Raw genomic sequence first — 23784 nt, 5'->3', positions numbered from 1 at the left:
AATTATACATTTAAATGATTAAACAAATCAGGGAAAAAAACATATCTACTGCATAACGAAAGCACTTAGCATTGAAATCCTTTTTTATATTAGTATCACCAGTCGTTTGTAAATAACATGTTCATTCTAGATACGTAAAGAGTTCTGTCATGCCCTATGAAATAAATTATATTTTATTGGTGCCCGGGTGTTTCATAACTTCTATTTATTTGCTGCAAGAGTGGAGAATTAAGATAGAGTAGTTTATTTCACCAAAAGACTGACAAATGGCTCATTAGACACTTATGGAGCTGAAGATAATTGTACAATTTTTTTGTTGTATTAATTGTCACTGTCTGCTTAACTGGCTAACATTGGTCATCAGTGCAAAGCTCCCCCACACCCCTGCTTCTCCAGAGGAAAAACATACCAAACTTAAAAATAAACAGAATATTTATTTTCTAATATAAATAAACAAACCTCCCATTTGGATAGGAGGAGCATGTGGGAGGAGTAACAGAGGATTAATGTGCTAGCTGTTCCCCATCGGGGATACCAATAACAATCAGTCCCAAACAGCAGTTACCTCACATCATCTAACAGCTTGAAACACAGATATTCAAAGATTCTCCCTTTTTTTTTTTTTTTTGGTTCAGATTAAATATCATTTACATCACATACTTTTTTTTTTTTTTTCCATCGGAGACATAAGGTCAGAATTGATTGAATATGTACTACCTGCATATAATGATTTCCAGTTTTTTACAATCATGTGCTAATGCTGCACAGTAATGGCCTATGGATGAAGAGACAGATGTACTACCAGTCATTCGCTACACATTTGCATTAACAAATCATCATTTAATTGAAGCCCATCCAACAAGTTTATGCTACTTAAATAAAGTTCCTTTCAATAAAAGATGCCACAGTGACACATGGTTGTTAACTGCAAGGAAAATAAAAGTATTTTCATGTGATAGGTTTAGGTGTGTATTAAAACATTCATTTATTAATTGGTATTTTGCTCAGAAATAAACCACCTGACTTTCAACAGAGCAATCCAAACTAGTTCTACTATAGAATGAGATAATTCACTTTTAGAAATAAGCATTTTGTAACACCACAATTTCATGCTTTACAGATTTTATTTCCCCTCAAAATATATAATAGAACATAGCTTATATAAAGGCTATACATGAGTTGTGTGCTAATATTTTTAGGCAAGCTCTAATAATATAAATCTCAAACCTGCTGTTATCAGCACGGGTTAAAATTTTTTTTTTAAATGTCTCATTGTTGACTACAAACATTGGCACCACACTTAGAAATCTAGTTGCCCCCTCTACAATGTTGATATTACTGCTTTCTTTTTAATACTGTCTAGGGGACAATTCAGGTAGGTTTTGATGCCCCTACATGTTTCAGATAGTGCTTTTTCTCTATCTGCTCATTTCTTCTTTTAGAATGTGTTGCAAAATATTAAATGAGAAGAAAATATGTAATAAAATAAGGAACCTGTAAAACTAATGTTCTCATCTTCTAAAGATGGTTTAGAGTACTCCCAGTGTATTCATTTCACAATACTTTTTGCATTACAAAAATGGGAGAGAGATTTTTTGGCGTTGGCTGTGAAGCTGACAAAGAGCACTTTGAAGCTAACATGCAGGGACAAGGAGATATATTTTAATTGTATTTTTGGCTTAAAATCTACATTTTCTAGAAAGCAGCATTCTTCTGCACAAAAAGCGCTATATAAAAGAAAGATATTAGCAATAATAGTTTGACATCCTCTTACAAAGCTGATATTGGCTTGAATCTGAAGCTATCACTGCAATCTTTTATTTACCAAAACACAAAAATGATCAACTATTTCATCTTTCATGATGAACAGAGAAAAAGGAAATATTTTCTAAACAAAATGTATCCTTAGAAAATTAGAATATACATTCTGACAATGGGGTAAAACATTGTTTTTCTAACAAAAGAAACCGGACTCGGAAAGGATGAACACATTATTATTACTAGTTCACAGTATATCAGGGTTCTTTAGGTTCCTTTTGTTGACTGAACACCATTCAGGATTCAAACTAGGCTTTGGGACTCAGAACAGTGTCACAAAGCACATCATAATGTTCAACAACAGGCAAACGCCCCAACATTTATTTTCTGACAAGATGAGCAGTGTGTAAATGCAACACAATGCAAAATAAACATACACAAAGATCCTGCTGTGCTTCACTTGCATGTTCTCCAGGCTCTTTTCATATGCTAGCTCAGAATAGTAATTACAGATGTTGCAAGTTGACTTCTGTTTTCCAGAACTATGTGTTGTACGTAAAACATGCCTTTTCATCAAAACAATTACCATTAATCAAAACACTGAGAACTAATACCACTCAAGTCCAACCTACCGCTGTGCCCAGCAATATATCAAACTGTCTGTTGTCAAACACACTAAACAAACTTAAACAGACTCTTTTCACTACAAATATGAGAAAACGTGCTTGCTAAGTATATTTTTAGTCAAATTGCAATCTCAGTAATCCATTCTGATACTGGATTTTAATTTTAAGTATTCATTCATAGTCTCAAACAGACGGATGGATCCCTATTTGGGTACAGAGAGGTGACCCACTGGCAGTAATAAATGAAAGTACCTCATAATGACTGGTTTGACCATGAATTTGGTTCATCTTTAATAAATATGCACTCAAGTTTTTCTTCTCCATTCTTACTTCTAGTGGCTTTGAAATATTTGGCTTAGAAGGAAAATATTAGCACAAGAAAAGTATGGAGTACTTCCCATTATAAGGATCCCTGGTGTTAAACTGATGCCTCTAAAAAGTTTACTATTAGTGTATTTCAAGGTGCATAACTCCCTTGAAATTATCCCATGCATCCTTACAGGTCTTCATTATGAAAGGGATGTTATATTAGACATTGTACGCACACACACAAAATAGAAACTGGAAACTATTTCCAAGAAATAAAATTCATATTAAGCATTAAATTCACCAGCTATACCACATCATTCATACACAATCAAACACTTCTCCTTACATTTTTTTTACTGTACCTTCCCTTCCCCACTAAGAGTCATAACTGTTTTCTTAATAGAGAAATATGAAGATCTGTATCTGGCAGAAGAAACTACTAATGAAATCAGTACTTTTAGCAAATGGTACTCAGAAGTTGACGTTTTATATAAAAGAAGAGGTAGAGGAGGATGGGAATATTGGAGTTTAACAAACAGATCAGGCCTTTATTACCAGCAGGCTCCATTACGGATTTGTGAGCTTTGTAAGCCAAGCTCCCCCAAGTGTAATTAAATTTTTATTTATCATGTGTTTGTGACTGTTAACTTCATGTTGCCTCTGCTTGTTTTCCCCTAATCCCCCCACCCCCATCTGAAATGGTATTCCACATTTACTATTGCATAGTGTGCAATGCTGCATTTATTTTTACCCTTACAGAGAAGATGAGAAGTACAAATGCATAAACAAACTATATATATTTATACACACACATTTAAGTACAGATACACAAACATTTCCATATAGACTCACTGAAACAAAATGGAACAAAAAAGATGGTATGCATCAGCTAAAACTGAACACATGGGAGCAAGCATCACTTTTTCTAGCAAGAGCACTATTTATCACATATTTATATAACAAAAAGACAGGAAAGCTTCAGTAAAACAGGAAGATGCAGCACTGCAGAATATATTTTATGCTGCAAGCGATGTCTGAGATTAGTGTAAATGTACCAGGAAAAGGTTCTCAAACTCCGAACAAAGCAAGCATGTATTTTTGCTTGTTTATGGAGAAGACTTCATGCAAAAACCTCTCTCTGACTCCAAGAATCTATCATTTTTATTTTTTGTATTAACACTTCTCCCCCCCATACTTCAGGTAGAACCCTCCCATACTCAATATATTTTTTTTTTTTTTTTTTTTTTGTTAATGCTTAATATAAGTAACCACAGGAGGATCTCTTCTCCCCTTGAAAAACTGCAAATAAAGATGTCAGCTATTGAGTATATTTGTGGCGTCTCCAGCAGCTGCTGTTAAATACCAGCTGGTCTAGCTGATTAAAATTACCTCCGAGTTGGTATTATAAAGATGCCTGGGCAGCGTTGCTGTATTAATGGATTATTGAGTGAGCGATGAAAACCTTGGCCAGCTGATGCGTTTTATTACAGATAGGCTTTATGATGTGTAATCACTATAATTTTTACAACTGGAGGAAACAGGGAAAAAAGAATAAAACCTCACAGAAACCAGTTTAACTAGATATTTTTGCCATTCTGTTACTTCAGAGTTAGCTAAACAATATAATTTTTATTTTTTAAATAAATCTGTGTACATGAGAATCTATTCATATCTACAAACACACACAGTCTATGGAAACCTAGATTGTGTTTAAATGTGCACTGTATTTATCACACTTGCCCCCATTCAGGTAAATGCAGTAGACCTTTATTTCATCCTCGAATTGTCAGATATTCCAATTGACTGTGATTGGTCATGTGACAAACCTTCTTGCATTATTCACTGACTGAAATATAAGGGGGAAAAATTGGTTTTAGCCAGGTGGACTATTTTTAGCAATCCAGGGGGTGAGGGCTTATTGTCCTTTCTCCCCATGCCCATACCCTACATTCCTATCATACTGCTCAGTTTTTCCAATGTGCTGCCATTTTGCAAGCCTCACTGTATGTCACCATCTGCATGTTCAGTGTGCTAACTTCTTTTCTGATAATGATTTGGTTTCTTTCTGTGAATGGCATTTACCAATGGTTTTGCAGATTGTGTGTCTGTTGCCATATGCCATAGCATTTAAAAAAAAAAAAAAAAAAAAAGATACCAGTTGAACTGTCATCTTGGAGACTCAGATGTGCCTCAGGAACATTTTTAGTACAAATGACTTCTCCTGTGTAATAAATCACAGAGAGGATCCCATGGGCACATTTGAGCCCTGAAGACACCCATTTTAAGTTGTTCAACAGGAAATGCCAAAATTACTTCAGAATGGCATGCGGGGGACAGACAGGAAGGGAACCAAACTAAACCCAAAATGGGTTTTTTTAAAAAAAATACAGTGTTTAATAAAGCTGATGCTTTAAATCATTAATTTTTTATATTTTGGTCCATCTGTAAATTAGGTACAATCTCCTAATGCCCCTTCTTTCCCAATATCTAAAGACCAATAATCTCTCTCGATACAAACGAGTATATCTAATACTGAGAAACCCAATATATCAAAATCTACAAACAAATAATTCACCTTTGGAATGTCATCTGACCTACTGTCCTGAAACATTTTTGTAAGGACATTTTTGCCAGAAGAAATGATATTGGGCTCCTATGAACCACAGAGGAGAAAACCTGGGGAGAAAGAAGGGAAGGGGTAAAATTACATCAAAAGGGGAAATGTGGCTAAGCAGATGTCCTCCCATCCCACGTACCTGCATCAGTAACCTCTACAAAACATCTGCTCATGGAGGGGTCACATGGATAAAGGGCATAAGAAGAGGAGAAAATAGGAGATTATCCAGGGAGAAGTCACATTAAGCAGCAGAGTGCTATGTTCCACCTGCACTATGGATTAAAATCATGATAAACCCATAGTTCTAAACCTATTACTCATCTGGGTGCTAAGAACCTCCTGCACAGTGATCTGTACCTTGAACTCAGAGTCCCCTTGGAGGAGGCACAAACCACACCCAGCAACTCAGTCCCTGGTAAAAGTACTGCCAGAAGCCTGCCATGTTTGCATTCTGCGTGGCACCTAAGTGACACATGGAGGATGAAGCTCTTTCAGGGAGGGACCTCACTTTTTTTTGTTTGCTTCAATACACTTAGTACATTTTTGGGCAATATAAAGTACAGTAAATGATGAGTGGAGGGAGGAGGGTTGTAAAAATCTTAGAATTTTCATATTATTTTGTTCCCCTCTGTAAATTGCTTAGGTTAGACACACACCTGGGACAATCGGCACTAGTAGGCATTTTGAATGGCAAGGAACTATGTCATGTAAGGAGATAATATCTTCATACCAACAGTTTCTCATTATAGAGATTCTACATATGTACACCTAACAGAAGTACTGTAAGTGGCAGAATCGGATGCTACTTTTAACTACTATTTTTGGAGTCAAGCAAGGGACTATATTTTGCAATGATCTGTTATATAATATTCCTTTCCTAATAAATGGGTAGTGATATAGGCAATATGTCACAAGTAGCTATTTTCTATTTGTTTTTTATAGTACATTAAATACACTAATTTTAAATACTTATCTTTGGGTAACAATTTAGAATTCAAACGTATTGGAAAACTGGAAATTGTGCCATTTGTTTTTGCTTTTTCTAACATGTGGTAGTCCTCTTACTGTGACAGTCTGTTGGTTACCTAGGAAACTGCTTGGAAGCAATTTAATTGGATGAGTTTTCAAAGTGATAGAATTGTGGGCAGAGTTTCAGGTGGTGGCTACAGAGGCACTATGGTCTAAGTTCAAATATGCTTTGTAAAAGTCTACAGTATAAATAAAAACTCTTTCTAAACACCTGTGATAAGAGGATCAGTAACCACCAACTTAAAATCATTAGTCTGGCAGGACTGTAGTGTCCCCAACATACCTGTAAAATTAATACACTGTATTTATTTATAGTGAGAGGTTATTGAAGAAGCCACAGAAAATACTACCCAGTCTTGCAAATATGTTTAAAATCAACAAATAAATATTTGCATAAAAGGGTCATTAAGTTAAAATTACTGTATTTTCCATAATAATCCCTTTAGAGATTTATTGGAAATTTGTTTTATCCCTCTAAATGATATTAGTTTACTTTTGCATTTTATTCATCTTGACAATAAAAATAGACCTGAGAGTTTAACTTTTGTTTATAACAGTTTCACTTTCTGGTTCTCATACTTTAGCTGGATTTTTTTAATGTATGGGTTTAATACAATAAAAAGTTTTCATTTAAATGAAAATAAACTCAATTTCTGCTGACGAAATGGACTTTGCAGAAGTTTGTTTTTTACAAAACAAAAACTTTGGGCCTCAATTGACACTGATAAAGTCCTTTTAAGATGTTTTCCATCTTCACTGCTGTGTAGGTCTTGTTTCTTCTGAATTTGTTGGCTCATTATCTAAAATAATCATTAGTCGGTTTAATGAATGGTCACTGCTTTCATTACACCTGCACACCCAAAATTCAATAAAGGGTAATCAAGTTCAAAATTCTTAACAGCTGTACACTTTTGCAACTGTTCCTTTACTCAGACTTGTTTAAGGCTGTAAAGCAGTAAAGTTGTTGACTATGGATTGGCCAACCAGTATTGAGGAATAAAATACAGCACATATGTGGCAACATGTCTCGAAGAAGCTGAAGCCTTATTAGTTATAGTATAGATACAATGAAGGTATCCAACAGGCAAGCTTCCCTCCAGAAGGACTGCTTTCTGTAATGTTTAAGTCTAGATCACGCTGGAGTCTCCTTTATACAAAGACAGCCAAGTGGAGGCATTGATACATAGATATTTGATTAGCAGATTGATTGTGAGAAATTTTAGTGCTTAGGGTTGCATCTCTTTTCTTGTCCTCCTAAGTGCTTGTCCTAAGTGCTAACATTTTCTCACAATCAGTCTTCTAATCAAATATCTATATGTAACAACCACATATATATTGATATGCTCTGAATTAATGGCTAATTTAATATGCATGCTATATTTTGCACAAAACAAGAATCTTCATTCACTTGGATTAATAAACATAACATTCTGATAATTACAGATACAATAACGTCACATGAGCACTTTAAGCATATGTTGCGGGAATTTAATTCTGACTATCCCTGGCCCCTAAGGACTAGTTTTTAATCTTCAGTGCATGGATGTGTGGTAATGGATTTTATTAGTTGACTTTTTTAAATTTGATGATCAGGTTAATGAAATTGATCATGGTATTTTTCATACCAAGTTCAAAACAGTAGTTAATTCCTTGGCAGTGGAATTCATATTGGACATGTAATGGATGAACCAGCATCTGCTGGTGTAAAAGAATTAATCATCATTTTAGACTTTTATTAAATTAGATAAAATATAATAGGCATGAATCAGAATATATAACAATTAATCACAGGGCTTTATTGAGTCCTGTTACAATCTTATTTGCTCTTGAGCTGGTAATTAATATGTGACGTTTTGTACAAATCTGACAAGCCCTTTTGACAATGTCTGTAGTGAGAGCAGTAAATAACACTTAAAGAACAAAGACTGAAGATTCTTTTCTGGATGGTTTAGGATAGTCATACATATGTCTTTTCTCCTTTGGCATTCAGAAGTAAAATCTGTGCATTCCAACTCATTCTTTTCTATTTAAATACTTTGTTTTTTCTTAAAAAACAAATATACAACTAGTATGTAATGGACAGGCACTGATATACTATCGCAATGAGAGCCAACTTATACCAATTTTAGCTATTTTATCATTTTTAAACATGTATTTTTCCTCTCAAAGAATTCTAATCAGAATGACAGTATATTTAGTCACTGTGGGCTTTGATTAATTTTTCCATTACACATTTCGATTTTCATATTGTCGAGCAGCTTATAATTTTTTAACATAGCATAATGCAAAAATATACATATATGACCAAAGGTTTCCTATACATTGCACATGTTGGAACTGACAGAATAAAATCACCAAACTTTTAAAGTTTATTTATCGATCACAGAGAATAACCCCAGTTAAATTACCATAAACCTCAACATCACAACAACTGCTAATCCAGCTAATCGGAATTAAGGGACATAGAAGACACATAATAAGCATCTGGGGGATATAGAATTTATCCCACGAGTGTAGTAAAGAGCTCGTAATTTAAGAGTGCCAAAGCCCAAGTGCATCATGAAGGTCTTTCCTCACAAGTGACATTAATTGCATATCCCAAAGATGCTTATTATGTATTCTATTTATATCACAGAAAAGAAAAATATTCATTTAAAATGTAAAGGTTTAATACTGCTTAAGTGAAATGCAACACAGCTGCTTTGTGACATCACAGAGTATGCTGAAAACTACAGCTCAGATCTATCACGTAAAAGTGTTAAACACAGAAGACATTAGGGCATGTGTTTTAGTGGGACAGCAGCACACCTCAGATTTATAGTGAAGCATGATGCACAGCTAAATGCTTTCACATGCTGGATGTGACAAAATGTGCATCAAAATGAAAGTTGTCTTCACCAGTGTAACTGCAATAATCAATAGGACAATTAAAACTATTTTTAAAAGAATTTGTTGTTAAAGAAGTGACTCCATGGATTAAATATGCTGAATCAAAGGTGCCATTATCCTTTCTAGTGTGCTGTGTCTATTGTGCACTCCACTTGGATGTGACATTGTCATTGACATTTCTAGAAATTAAGAGTGTTGTATGCCTGCAAAATTTCTGTTGGAATCATCCACCTTTTCTGCTGTCTGATTAGACCGTTGTTAATGTTACAATGAATGACTAATGAGTCATCAAAGGTCAGGAAAATGTCTGGATCCTAATCCCTCCAGATAGCTATAAAACAGATGATTTAACTACACAAGCACTGTAAACAATAAGGGTGTTGCCATGTTTTCAAATTACCGTATCTTTCGAATTTCTGTCTCCAATACCAGCCAATTAGTATTAAACTACAAAGACACACTTTTTAGGATACTTTCATAGAGAAAGGAAAACAATGTAGCAGCACTCTTGAACTTCAGTATGGATACCAAATACCAAAATGACTCTGCGTTGGCCTCTAAACATAGTTGTATTTGGAACTAGCTACCATTTTGCCTAGTCACTTTGGGTAATTTCTAGTCATTAAACGGCTAATATGAGAATTTGATACTCCCTTTTGTTCATTTTGACTAAGCAATTCTGTTCCACAGAGTTATGTAAAGATATTACCTTTTTGTCCAACATTAGTGGGGCACTAGCATTGAATTGTAATAATTTGCTTTTTATTTTTTGTAGCCCACTTTATAATAGAGACAACCAAGTCATACTGGCATAATAATTTATTCAGTACATTTCCTAATGTTTTAGAAAAAATCTATTCAACAATTTCCTCCCCCTATTATCCTCCAAAATTTGTATATTGGACTACTTCACTTACTGTCCTATTCTGGATCTGTTTCTTTGACCTATGTTTATGGCTTTTGCTCTGAGCACATGGCTCCTGTCCTTTAACATTTCCTAGGAGTCTTTTGAAAATTCTTGATCCAGCATACATCAGCAACAGAAGAGATACTCAAGGTGTAAGCTTTTGAGCCTTGGCTTTGCAAGTACAAAAGATTTTTCACTGAAGTTTGTTCAACTCTAGTGAATGTTGAAAAAGGGGTCTTTCAGCAGTTTAATGAGAGTTAACATAACAAAGCCATTCTAAATGTTAGCGCAAGTGTATGATACTGCTTTCAGAGTATGGCTCTTCCTCTTGCACTCTCTTAGCTCACAATGATGTGTGATCATTCCACTCAATAACATGCAGTGCAAAAAAATTAACTGACTGCAATCATACAACAATTCTTCCTATCTGACTTTATATTATGGAATTATAATTTGCCAATTTATTAGATATTATGATTATAGTACTCATTTATGCTATTTATTGGATTATTCTTTTAATAAGGCTAAAGTATTATTTACAAAAGCTCTGTTCTTTATTAATTTTCAACTTTTGAATTGTCCTAGAGTCATACAAGTTTGAAGTGAAACCATCTATTACGTGATCTAGTCCACCCATCAACCAGTGCAGCATGTTTCCCTCTGCATTTACCTGTGTTTTTTCCAGTCTACTCTTAAATGTTTCATATGATGGACTTTCATCAATTCCCTTGGGAGACTATTCTGCAGACTAACAGATCGGATAGTCAGAAAGATTTTTCTAATATTGATCTTAACTTTTTCCTAGTTTTCTAATTTAATACCATTACTCCTGATTATGGGCCTGATGCTGTAGTGAGTGAATCTCCTCTTAGGCGATGAGCACCTTTAACTCCTAGTTTAGTTAATGTAGGATTGAAGACACTTATCGCCCTTGTAGTTTTGGGATCATGTGCTATCCTGAATACTACTTCTCATACCCTTCAAATGTTTGTACTATTTCACTGCTTAGCATTAAGATACTATTTCTTCCAGTCAAGTCAATTCCATGAGCTCCTAACCATTTTTATTTTCTTTGTGGAACTTCCTCCATTTTTCCAGTCTTTCCCACCCTATCTAGGCAGGGGAGACACACACATTTGGTCCAACCACAGGGAAAATGCACTGTCTATGAAACGGAGGTGTGTGCTGGAGCGGAAGCCCAGGCCTGAGAAATGTATCCCGCACAGCTCAACAAGGCAGGGAATGTTGCTGATTAGACCAGCGAAGGGGATGAACTGTTCATGGGGAAAGGAAGCTGAGGAGAACACATGCTCAAAAATGCTGGAGCCGGATCATTCCTCCTTCCTGGGTTTGCAGCATTCCTTTGGCTGGCTGGGGGTAGAGTGGGAATTGACTGGCCTCCATGCTGTCCGTCCCAACAATTTACTCTTTTCCTCAGAGGGCAGAAGCCCTTTGCCTCTTCAACTTCCTGGCCCTCCCTCCCAGTGGGTTTAGACAGTGAGCTGCATTTCCAGGATGCTGTAGGCATGAACAATTTTCTATTTTGGGGATTAGGAAGGAATTTTTTCATGTTGTGCCAAATTGGCTGAGGTCCGGAGGATTTTTCATCCTTTTTGTAGCATTGTGAAGGCATGGCTAGGGTAAAGAAGACTAAGATTTGGAAGTCTAACACTATGAGCTAGTACAGAAATCTGTAGTTTGTCATGGCTGGTGTCCAGTGAGAATAAAAGTTAAAAAGGCCAGCTCCCAGAGGAAAATGAGACCCGGCATTTTCACTGGTGGACCCTGTGCCTGTAAGGAGAAGGGGAGACCTGAAGTCTTCACAGACCAAAGTCCCCTTTGATACTCCTTATACCAACCTCACTGGGGTGGAAAGTAACAGGACTAAGAAGTGAGCTGAGGCCTGGGGGGTAGGCCAAAGGATCTATGCTACGTTATTGGTTATATGGTGGGAGTTCTGTAATCTGGTACTGGACCCAGTTAAATATCTGGTATTTGAGATGGGTGGGCGCACACTTTGCCTTCCCAGTGTTATTAAAGTTGTAGCCTGCCACTTGAAATCCATCCCTGAGTCTGTCTTTCATTCTCCTTCATGTCCTTTCTGGTAATGAATTGCCCGTAATTGAAAGAAATACTTCAGATGTGTTTGCACCAGAAATGTGATTCTGAAGCTGTGATACACTTCCAAGTATGCAGCCTAAAACTGGTTCGACCTTTTTTGTTCTTATTACAGAGCAAACTCATTAGAGAAACAAGGTGGTGAGGTAATAAACCTACCTTGTCTCTCTAATATCTTTGAACTAACATGGCTACAGTAACACTGCATGGAGCAAACTAATGTCTTATTTGCTATCCACTGACATCCAGAGTTCAGATCATCTCCTTGCGGAAGTAATATCTATGAGGAAAGCTTACTTCACTGATAGGAAGTTTATTGACAAAAAAATCCATACATGTGCTTTCTAAAGTCTTGTACTATAGTACAAGGTTCAAGTTCCAGAGACGGTGCCATGTGATTTCTGCTCCAGGAAGAACTGTAGCAGTTACACATATGGAGAAAACAGTCTCTCTGATAAGCAGGCCCTAGGCCACTAAGAATTTATAGGTCAGAACCAATACCTTAAACTTCACCTGGAAGCCAACAGAGAGATCATAAACCACAGGTGTCACGTCCTCACAGTGAGAAACTCCACTAACATGGGCCACCACATTCTTCAGTAGCTTGAGCTTCTGAATGGATTTACAGCTCAGCCCTATGAATCATGCATTGCAGTCAATCTGTCCTAGGATGAAAGACAGGCACAAATCCACCAAGCAAAAAAGAAAATATCGCAATTATTTGGACAGACTGACTCAGATGGAAAATCAGAGACTATCAGAACTTTACTTGATCATTTAAAAACAGTTGAGTATCTAAGCGGATCTTCACACTGTACACTTTGATAATAAATGATGGACATGAACCTAAAGCAAGAGGGCTATTTAATCTCAGATATATCTTGCTTCTCCATAGCCACCATAATAACAGTATATATTAAATAACATTGACATCTCCACTGGACAACATCACCAGGTGTTCACCAGGTGTTACATAAAGTTTTGATATCTGTTTGGACTACATTATTTGAGCTGCGTGTACCCTCATGTTAGTTCCAGACGCTTGTCTGTTATAATTTCTCTGGATGGTATGTTACTGTGATTCATTGCACTATGGATCTTTCTGAACTCTACTACTCCAGGGAGCAAAGGAACTGTGGTGATAGGAAGACTCATGTCAGATCCCAGTGGAGGACTTCCATACAGGATATTATCATTCTTAATAGCTGATAGAGATATCTGATGGAGATCATCATTCTCAGAAGCTGAAGTTGGTATCAGATGTAGAAAATTATTCCTTTGAGCCTCACTTTGTGAGAGAGTCCCAGGAAATAAACAAGATGGAAATAGTTTTGGTGAATAGGCCTTCATGATGCATCTCAGCATGAGTTAACCTTTCTCCTTTCCTTTTTGGTACTTGTTTCCATAGCAATGACTAAGACTGATTGTTCTGGATGACTTACATTTCTCCCCACACAACATTTCTGGGCTACTTTCTGATTTTATGGCCATCACGACAGATATGGGAATGTCCTAGGGGACTTCTGGCTCTTCACACAGCAGGCTATCCTCTGGATCTGTATTTCTGAGTATGGTTTTGAGAACCTCATCATGAACGGTTCTCCACAATGAAGTCAGGGGCTCCAACCCCACTTGGGACAAAAGCTAGTCAATTCCATTGGCCCATCCTCTTGGTAATAGTTTGATTTTTAGATGGCTCTGAAGATGAGTACTATTAATCTAACAGATCACTCTGTCAACAGTCTTTGAAAAAGATAATAGTTTTGTTGTCCTTGATCATCAGTACAATTGTATCTTAAGGCCCTCTGCCTCAGAGCATGGGAGTAATATGCTCCTTGCAAGAAGTACTGCATAACAAGTAGGCAGTCAAATTCTGTAACAGGTGAAGTTTCCACTTGGTTCTACAAGTTTCAAGGTTTACAGATGGCTTTGGACAAGTGAACTGCTAAGGAAAACGTAGCATGCCAATGGCCGTTATCTCATTTGAAACACATCTACTGTAACATTAAACACTTTGCTGTCTTGTGGAAATGCACAAAGTGAAGAATATTTTCTTTGTTTCCCTCATAACATCCACAAAGCCCTGTCATTAGATCTGTTCAGTGCGGTAAATAGCTTGGTTAACTGGATGCCTCCAGTATGTTACAGATTTACGTATTTCAAATAGTTTTCTATGGATTTTCTGAATACAATTGCTTTTATCTGTGCCATACTGTTTGTCCATGATCCACGGGTGAGTTGTATGGTGAGAATACATAATTTTTAATTCTTCAGTCTCTAAATTGTGTTGGTATCTTATTGCCATTATGAAAATATACTACCATACTGGCTCCCCTTTGTGCAGTTTTACCCCTACATTTACCAGAACTGTTTCCATACAAGCCCATGTTTTATTAGAAAGAATAAAGGATTCTCAGAGTCACATCTTTTAGTCTTCAAACAACATTATTTATGGGTATTGGTCTTTATCTAAGGATTGATAGCAGGCTGCAAAAGTGATCGTCCATTCCCCTGTGGTATACATGGTCTTACACCAACTTGGAGTCCTATACACACTGAGAATTATATTCCCAACAGTCATTCAAACCACCTTTTAGGGGTTTTTTTACTATTCATTTTCATCATAAGTTTTCTAGACTATAATTCTCTCTCTTCTTGAAAGAAAGAAAATAACATGAGTCAGAGCAAGCAGCAATGATTGATCTAAGTAGTTTAAATGCACAAATATACAGTAAGGTTAACAAAGGACAAATGTATATTTGATTCATGACACTCTGCATAAACATTGTAAGCAATGCTTCCAGAATTTACTGTAACAGATTCTCTTCCTTCACTGTTCAGCCTTTATAACTATTGGTTAGCTTAAATCTTTGTATCACTATAAATTGAACCTCTGGCAGCCTTCCATAGCTCTCTGAATGTGCTCCTGTTAAATTCATCCTACAAGCAGAAGCTATTAATTCACCTTAATCTACTGGATACAATGTTTAGATGTTTCATATTGTCAAAGTTTTTTTTTTTTTTTTTTGGGAGACGTGACAAAAAAGCCAACATGGAAGCTTTCTTGCTATACTTCTTCCTCAAATATAAACTTTTCCCTGCACTTCAAATGGGAAGCACACCACCTGCATCAAGGAACAATATAATGACAAATCTGCATTCCATCCTAACAGCCACCTAGTATTAGTCATTATCATCTCAGGACATAATTATGTGACAAGAAAATAAAAGACAAATAAACACTTTCCACTCCTCACCCAATCTTTCATTCTCTTTATAATGTGGGCTTCTAACATTGCAGACGCTACAGTAAGAAATCTGAAGTCTAAATGTATATAGTTTGTGAAGGTGAGGAAAAGAGGATATAAGCTAAAATGTATCAGATTATCTTTTCCAATCTAGTACACAGCAGCACAAGAGAATGTAAAAGAACAGAAGGCAAAGTTTCAATCAAAAGAATTGCAAACTTTTGGAGAAGCCCAAGAAGTGGTGATGGATATCAATGATTTAAGAAAACTAAAGGCAGGTAATTTTGGCTTACAAACAAAAATGAATCTTACAAAACTAAATGGCTTTCATTGGTTGCCCCAATAAGGTATTTAACTGTAATGCTTCAGGAATTACCCACATTTATTTGCATAAAACAAAAATTAATTACATCCACTGATTGTGAGGAACAATATAACAACTTAAGGTATAGATAAACAACTTCTATTTCAAGTAGTGAAAAACTACTAGGACAGTCCCCTTCCACATCAAAATAAGATACAGCTTTCCAAATGACCTTCAGATGTACTTCTTCTCACCTTGACATTTACTTCTGCATTTGTAACTTTCTTGCTACGATTACTGTTTTGCTATTCAAAAGAAGGTTGACAGAACAAGTCCATAAACTCTTCGGTATTAATGTTAAATATCTGAACCAGCCCCCCCAAACTATCTTAGATCCCTGTGCACCCTGTAAACTAAATTTACACATGGTTTAATTTGTGGAACTGGTAGTAGATTATAAATTTTCCTAGAAAGACATGGGTATAATTAGCAAAAACTCATTTTACATGTAGGACAGACTAGGCATTATGAAGTACTGAATACGTTTTCCAAAAGCTTCCCTTTTACATGCAATGCTCTGCCTAAATCAAATAGTAAAATATTACTGGACAAACTCAATCCTGGAAGTCAATGAAAGTTGTGCATACTTAGCGTAAGACAGAATTTGGTCCCAAATACTTAGAACTGTGATTTTTCTTTGCTGGACAAAAGTTTGCATTTGCTTTAGTTTTTAGTGTACCGTTACTTGATTAATTTGCTTCACTACCAATGTGCAGATTAAATGGCTCCTCTATTAACTACACAATGGATTGAATGTGTTTTTATTTGTAATTGTTTTCCAGCTAACTGATCACTGTGGATTAAAACTATACAGCAACTGTAATTGGTTTGGACCTTGCCATAGACTATTTCTCTTCTTTTTGGAGGAGAAATATGAAGGGCATACGTAAAAATTGAGGTGTTCTGGCTTTTCCTTAAGAGGACTGATGCCTGTGATTACTTTTTCAGGGCATCGAAGTTATCTCCTAATGTGATGACTAGCCTTCAAATATTGCACACTGCTAATTATTTTCCTGGATGCAGTAAGTAATACATATATTCCTTTACTATATTAATGAAATTTTTTAATTTCATTTCTCCCTCCCCAGAGTGATAAAGTTAGGGAAAAGAATTCTGACTCGTACTGAGGTGGCATAGGAGAGAAAGAGAAACAGGTGGATGCCCTACAGCAGAGCTCATAGCAAAGCAGCTAATAAAAATAGTAGTGGAGCTGAACAGCTGGGGTTGGCTTTTCTGTAACACAACCTTTCTAATACTACCTATTGATCTATGCTAACGATTAGTGTCAAAAGTTACCCTTTAAATTTGCTACTAAATATATTTTGCTATCATGTGGCTATACACGAAATAGGTTTTTTACTGGAGTATATTTCTAATATCAACCTCCAATGCTTGAATCTGAATCTCAGACTGCAGTGCAAACAAGCTATCCTAGCTGTCTTCATAAAGCAGAACCATGGGGGGCAAAGTCATTGTCTCATACTGTTCTGAAGAGAGCTTTTTCTGTGCTTAGACTAAACTGTCCTGAAATATTTATACACTACTCTACACAAGCTTTATATTTGTATGGATAGATGTGCTTATACACAATTTGTTTAACCAATATAATATTGATATATAATCTGTCTTCAGTGTTATGATGAAGAAGCTTCCAAGGTCAAGTTTGATTTTTTTTTCTTAAAGAAAGCTTTTACACTTAGGACATTCATCACTATGTGTGTGTGTTATTTTTTATGTATCTATATCATATACATTAATATCACCTGGCTGTGATTACTGCATGCAGCTTCTTGAGAATATCACTCAGTTCAATATTAATATATATAATTCACTCTGAAATCCTTATTACATAAAAATGAACTAGTTGTAAAAATTTTATGTGGAAGTCTCTTTTTTAATTTATTCATCATCTTTTAAAATATGAAATGTAAAATAATCCTCCAGTACAAATTACTTTAAATGGAAGAAAATGCCCCCAAACCTTCTCTTTTTAAACACTGTCCTTTCTCAAATTGAGAATACAGCCTGGCTTTAAGTTGACGCTGGAAACACTGCCTGTAGTAGAAGCAACAGAATGGTTTTGCAATAATTATTTTGCACTTTAACATGAATTTGATGTAAGGGTCAGAGAAATTAACATTTAAATACCATTTAATCTAGGACATTAATCATCGTTAACCCATCTAATTCTACAATTAAACTGAATATTCAATCTGCCAACCTCTGAAAGTATCTACTCCTTTTATTCAGATATAACAGTTTTCTTAAAAAAAAATCAGGAGAAGTTTATTGTCTGGAAACCTATCATTGAACTACCAATGTAATCAATTTACTAGAGTTTTATTTTAAATATATTTTTGTACATTTTACTTTCCAACTACAAAGGAGTCAAATGAGACATAACTGAGACAGATTCATTTATATTTTATTGTATGTGCAATTTGTAGAGTCACCATGAACATTAAACGGCCTTATCCTGACACACACTATTTAAAGTGTTAAAAACCCCAGAAATACAGGAAATAACTCATGGGATTGGTAAGGAGTTACATTGCCTTTCACTTTTATTTTGCTCATTCATATCCAGCTCATGTTGGTAGCGGCTGAAAAATTATTTGAAGGATGCTCAGTGGAGTCCTGTATATGAAATGAATTGGTGGTCATATTCCACACAGTAGACGTAGCCACATTAAAACTCCCACAGGTGGTACCTGTTTTGGGCATCTGATAAATAAAAGACTAAATGGACATGAAAAGAAAAATAGCTTATCCCACCTAATGGTGTTCCCTTTCTGGTCAGCACTGAGGCACAAAGGCAGGGTATGGTAATAGGGGGACTGTCCACTGCTGACACCAACGTAGTGGATAAAAAAATGCAGTCTCCAGGGCTGAAGAACTTTTTCACAAGCACTAAAATTGGGGGGGTGGGGGAGGGGGTGAGATACTGGTAAAAATATCATGGAGCTTGCAATGCAAGGTCAAATATCCCTGGTCCCTTATTCCAGCCAGCCACATGGTATGGGCAAACTTAGATATTGTTGATTGCTGTTTACAATAAAACAATCATTAAAGAAAGAAATCATCCAGCAGATGCTTGATCTGAATAAACAAAATTATTAGTTATATCACAAGTATGACTTAGTGCTCATATAAGCAAATAAATAGTCTGTTTTTTTCAAAAGGAGGTAACAGTCATATTCCAGGAGTGACCAAACTTACTGACGCCTTGAAATCCCTCCTCCCTGCTGGGCAGAATATCCTAGCCCCACCATCCTTCTGCAGGGCAAAAGCTCCGAGATCCCCATCCCAGTCTGGTAAGCGGAGAATGAGGTGGGGCACAGGGGGCTCTGTGAGCTGCACTTAACTGTAAAAGGGCAGCATGCAGCTCACAAGCCACGGTTTGGCCACCCCTGTCATATTCCATAGGGCAATTTCTGAACATTAGACACACAAGCAAGACACTTTTGAAAATTGGTATTAAAGCACACACAAAATCTTGACCCAGTGACTAGACACCTGAACAGAACAAGTTTCTCTGTGATTACAAATAGAATGACTGCTACTAAATGTCAAATGTTAAAATCAAGCATATGAAGTTACATAAATTATAAACAAATATTTGTCTCTTCAGCTACCACTGAAAGTATGAAAAGTTCAAGACATGTTGCTTTTGTAAAGAGACCTACAACCTGCCGAACTCAGACTAGCTGGCTATTACTTCTCAAATCCATTACTTATTAAAGACCTTTCATTATGTTATTTGTCTTATCTCCTGACCTATTTTAGTGTAACATTCCCAAGGTTGTGCATTGCGAGACAGTGATTTAAATTACAGTTAAATACTGAACCAAACCAAAACCCCTTTATTGTTAAACACTTTTTGCAACTAATTTAATCAAAGTGCTCTCATGAGCCCTTGAAGTAGTTACCTTACTTCAGTTGGAAATGTAAAGTAATTACTACTAAGAGTTAAAATGACTAGAAATGTTTCCTTTTAGCTCAAAAAACATTAACCACAACACAAGATTTGGCGTTTGAGACGGTCAACTTGTTCACAACTGGAAATCATTATTTAGAAAAGTGACAGCACTGGAGACAAGAATAATTACAATATGCTCACAGTATTTTTCCTCACTTTTTTCAGGTGCTTCACACTGAATCAGAAATTAGAGATGGAAATGTCCTATGAGGAAATCTAGTCCACTCCATTGCCAATGCTGGTCTGATCTTTACAATACATTTTTAGAGCTTTGCCCAGCCTAGATTAAAAGTGATGGGGCTTTCATTGCTTCTATTGATAATTTTACAGCCTAACACCTCCCGGTCAGAAAAGTTTTCTTTTTTTTAAGTTTTGTCCGACAAGCTTAAAGTCTCTATTCTTTGTCTATGTCACGCGAGAATACATTGCTCTTTTATTGTTGCCATATCACACCACAAACTCATGTCTAGTTTGCTTCCCATGATCATTTCTCACCACTAGTGAGTTTCAGGTTTTGCCTTCCCAGTGCCTATCTGTGTTATGGATTAGTTTTGTTCCTACATTTTAGTTTGTATTCTTTCCAGTAGATTCTTATTTTGTTTTCTATCCATATTTATAAACTCTCAAGGTTTGTGAGCATTATTTTTCTGTCCTCATTGGTATTTATACCACTTTCCAATTTAGTATGATTTGTGATGTTCAGTAAAGTACAGTCTACCTCTTCTTCCAGATCATTAGTGAAATTATTAAATAAAATGAGACCCATACAGTATCTCAACTAGATAATCTAACCTGTCCCCAATTTCAACACCTTGTCATTTATCTTTCCCTGTTTGCTTTTTTTTTTTTTTTTTTTTTAAATAAAATTACCTTTCCCTACTAATTTTATAACATATATATATATATTTAGATTTTAGTAAAGTGTTTGATATGATCTCTCACAATCTTGCACAGGGCTGTGATGTGAACCCTGTCACATAAATTGAAAATTGGCTTGAAAGGGGTTGCAATCAGATTTATGTGATAAGAGTTGTTCTTTATAAACCTGGGCTACTTATTTTGCTGTCAGTTCCATTATCCTCTAGACGTTAAATGATTATGTCTCCTAATATTTCTTCAATTTTACTATGGATTCAAGTTAGGCTTGATCTTTAACGATCACAATAAAGCCTTGACATTTGCATAAAATGCATATATTCTACTAACCTTGATAAATCTGTAATATTCATACCCAAGGAAACAACATGACACAGCCCAACTTAATGTAAAATTGTTAGTCAGTATTACTTACAAAGTTTGAACCTGAAGTAAAATAACATTCTCTTATGGCAACTATATATATGAGTTCCGAACTATCCCATGTCTAGGGAATAATCAAACTGAATTAAACTTTTACACTTTAGAATGGGTAATGTTAGAAGTGTCTTTCTCCAGAAATTCCAACTAAAAAATATTTCAAGTAAATATTTCAGAAAAATCTCCTCCTCTCTTAATGCTTTTGATATTTCTAGCCTTCTTATTTGTCAGGCAAACTACATATAGTACATATGGTAAAGCTTGGCTCAGAAACATCCCTCCACCAATGTGTTAACACATTTCGCTACTTGCTAATAAAACCTACCTATTGGATGATAACCATGTCCTCAATACACTGGGAAGGTCTTGTCCAGAAATACAATAAAGCATTTTCATTTATGAAGTGTGATTAGCAGAATAAGCACATACATACAAAGGTAAGTAGTGGTTTTTCTTAACCACATTTCTCTTTATTCCCAAAGATACTAATGTTTTAAAACAAATGGGACAAATATTCCCTAATTTAAGAAAAACAAATTGCAAGCAATTAAAGTAAACAAGGCATTGTAAATACTTACAGTCCATAAATCTGCGGAGCAATTTCTAGCCTGTTCAGATGCATGTACAGCTCAATATCATGTTTCTTCAGCAGGTGATCCTGAATCTGGTTTACTTTAGTTACAATAGCAATAGATGGACCTAAATCCTGTGGCCTTGCAAATGGTATAGGTGTCATCATTGCATCTCTCTCCTAAAGACAGAAAAAACGAACAGGAAATGAATTATTAAAACACACTGCATGAAACATCAGTACAGAAGCAGACGAGCGATAATTACTTACCTGTAATCATCGACTTCTGAAGTAAACATCTCAATAAATCACCTTACCCAAGCTCAGAGTCCTGAAGCCCAAGCCTGAAACCTCCACTGCAGGGGAACCTGTTGTATGTACCTGCCCTGCACCTCTGGTTAACTTTGTTCTATTCGTCAACATGCTCCCGTGTTGATAAAGAGTAAAAATGTAATCAGAATGACAAAACTTCAAGTCTGTGCAGAGCAAGGTGGGTGAGTGGTAACTTGTTGGGATGTGCATCTGTCAAGGACAACTATATACAAGTAATTATCTCTTTTTGAGCAATCCCTATCTCAACAGGTTTCCTAGTCTGAGGCACTAAAAAAGTCCAGAAAAGTATCTTGCAATAAATGAAAAATTGTAATGAAGCAACATACCTCAGCAAAAAATTTTTTTTAAAGAAACAAAGTGAATGTGCTTGGAACAGTGATATAATAAAGGTATATTTTTTTAAAAAAAGAAAAAAGTCAGGAGAAGTAACATGGCTAATGAAACGGTTAAACTTTTAAAATTAGCAGGTAGGGTGAATAAGATATCACACTAAAAAAAGTGGGAAAATACAAAAATAAGAGATATTGTAAAAACAATATAAGGGGTTGGGCAAGTTTGATCACACGATTTCAAAGGCATTACAGCTTGAGACCAAATCTTGATTCTGGCAACACATAGGACAAATTGAAGCCCTAGAGTTTAATGAAAGTTTGCAGATCCCCCTTCTCCCTCCATGACACACAAATCAGCAAACTGTAAACCCTTTATTCATCATTTCTGCATGGTTGTAATAATGCATATTAAGCATGCCACGTAAAATATCTAATCTGCTAAAAACCCATTGTGCTGTCAAAATATGCATATCACTAATATTATCAAGTTATAAGATTTTACTGTTATTACAATATCTCATAAACTTGCTAGTAACAGCAGAGGAGGCACCCCCACCCAGGAGGGGCCCAGCAGCCATCAATCAGCAAAGGAGTTGTAAAAAAAGGATTTACAATACAATGACCACTGCACAAGACTATACAATAGAGATTGCTCAACTCTATGGCTCACTCGCATGGGAGGGATTAAGCAATCTCATGACTCAGCAGAGCCCACTTGGACATGCCTAGACTAATGTCTAGTGTCCTTCCCATCTACGCTGAAAGCAACAGGAACACTGGAAGACTAAGAGAATGGAGCCAGATTTGAGAAAAGCCTGTATATTGAGAACTGAAATATCCAAGTGGGGTGAGAAAACTGCTTAATCTAGATATTGTCTAGTGTTAAAGGTTTACATTGCGTATTTAATCTTTATTTTCTTTGGAACCTATCTCTGATCTTTTATGCCTACTCCTTATACTCACATAAAGTCCACCTTTCTTAGGTTAATAAACCTGTTTTATATTCTTAACTAAAACAATGTGTTTCTATGATGTGTTTGGAAAAATCCCCGCTCAACTAACAAAAGTTGGTGTATGTCTCCTCCACGCTGAGGAAGGGGTGAACTGGGTGACAAACTTACTGGTCAGACTTCTGACCAGGGCAGGACAGGGCAATTTCAGGGTGCAGGGCAGGGAACTGGGACAAATTGGCTGGGGCCTCTCTCTGTGAGATTCCTGAGAGGCTTTGAGAGTATTCATGCAATCTAGCTGGACACAGGGCTCCACCTACTGTTGGGATGAGTGACAGAAGCATGAGACTCCAGAGGGGTTGGTTCTGCTTGTCACTAGCATAAGCAAAATGCTTTAATGTAAATTAATCAGACAAAAAAACACAGTCCAGGGACTTCATGCACTGTGAATAGTCTCA

At 36.1% G+C, this 23784-nt stretch overlaps 1 protein-coding gene across 1 annotated transcript in view; it reads right to left on the bottom strand.

Moving 5' to 3' along the window:
* Positions 1-23784, bottom strand: part of TBC1D5 (TBC1 domain family member 5) — a 450092-nt gene that overhangs the window by 148012 nt on the left and 278296 nt on the right. The window contains exon 14 of the mRNA XM_067561949.1: positions 21719-21891. Coding sequence (XP_067418050.1) covers positions 21719-21891 — 173 coding nt within the window. The remainder of the gene's footprint in view (positions 1-21718; positions 21892-23784) is intronic.

Source organism: Emydura macquarii, unplaced genomic scaffold (genome assembly GCF_026122565.2).
Source record: "Emydura macquarii macquarii isolate MOO-44397 ecotype Brisbane River unplaced genomic scaffold, CSIRO-AGI_Emac_v2 contig_2422, whole genome shotgun sequence".
Taxonomy (NCBI): domain Eukaryota; kingdom Metazoa; phylum Chordata; order Testudines; family Chelidae; genus Emydura; species Emydura macquarii.
The sequence above is the reverse complement of the archived record's forward strand: the minus strand, read 5'-3'. Positions and strand labels throughout refer to the sequence as shown.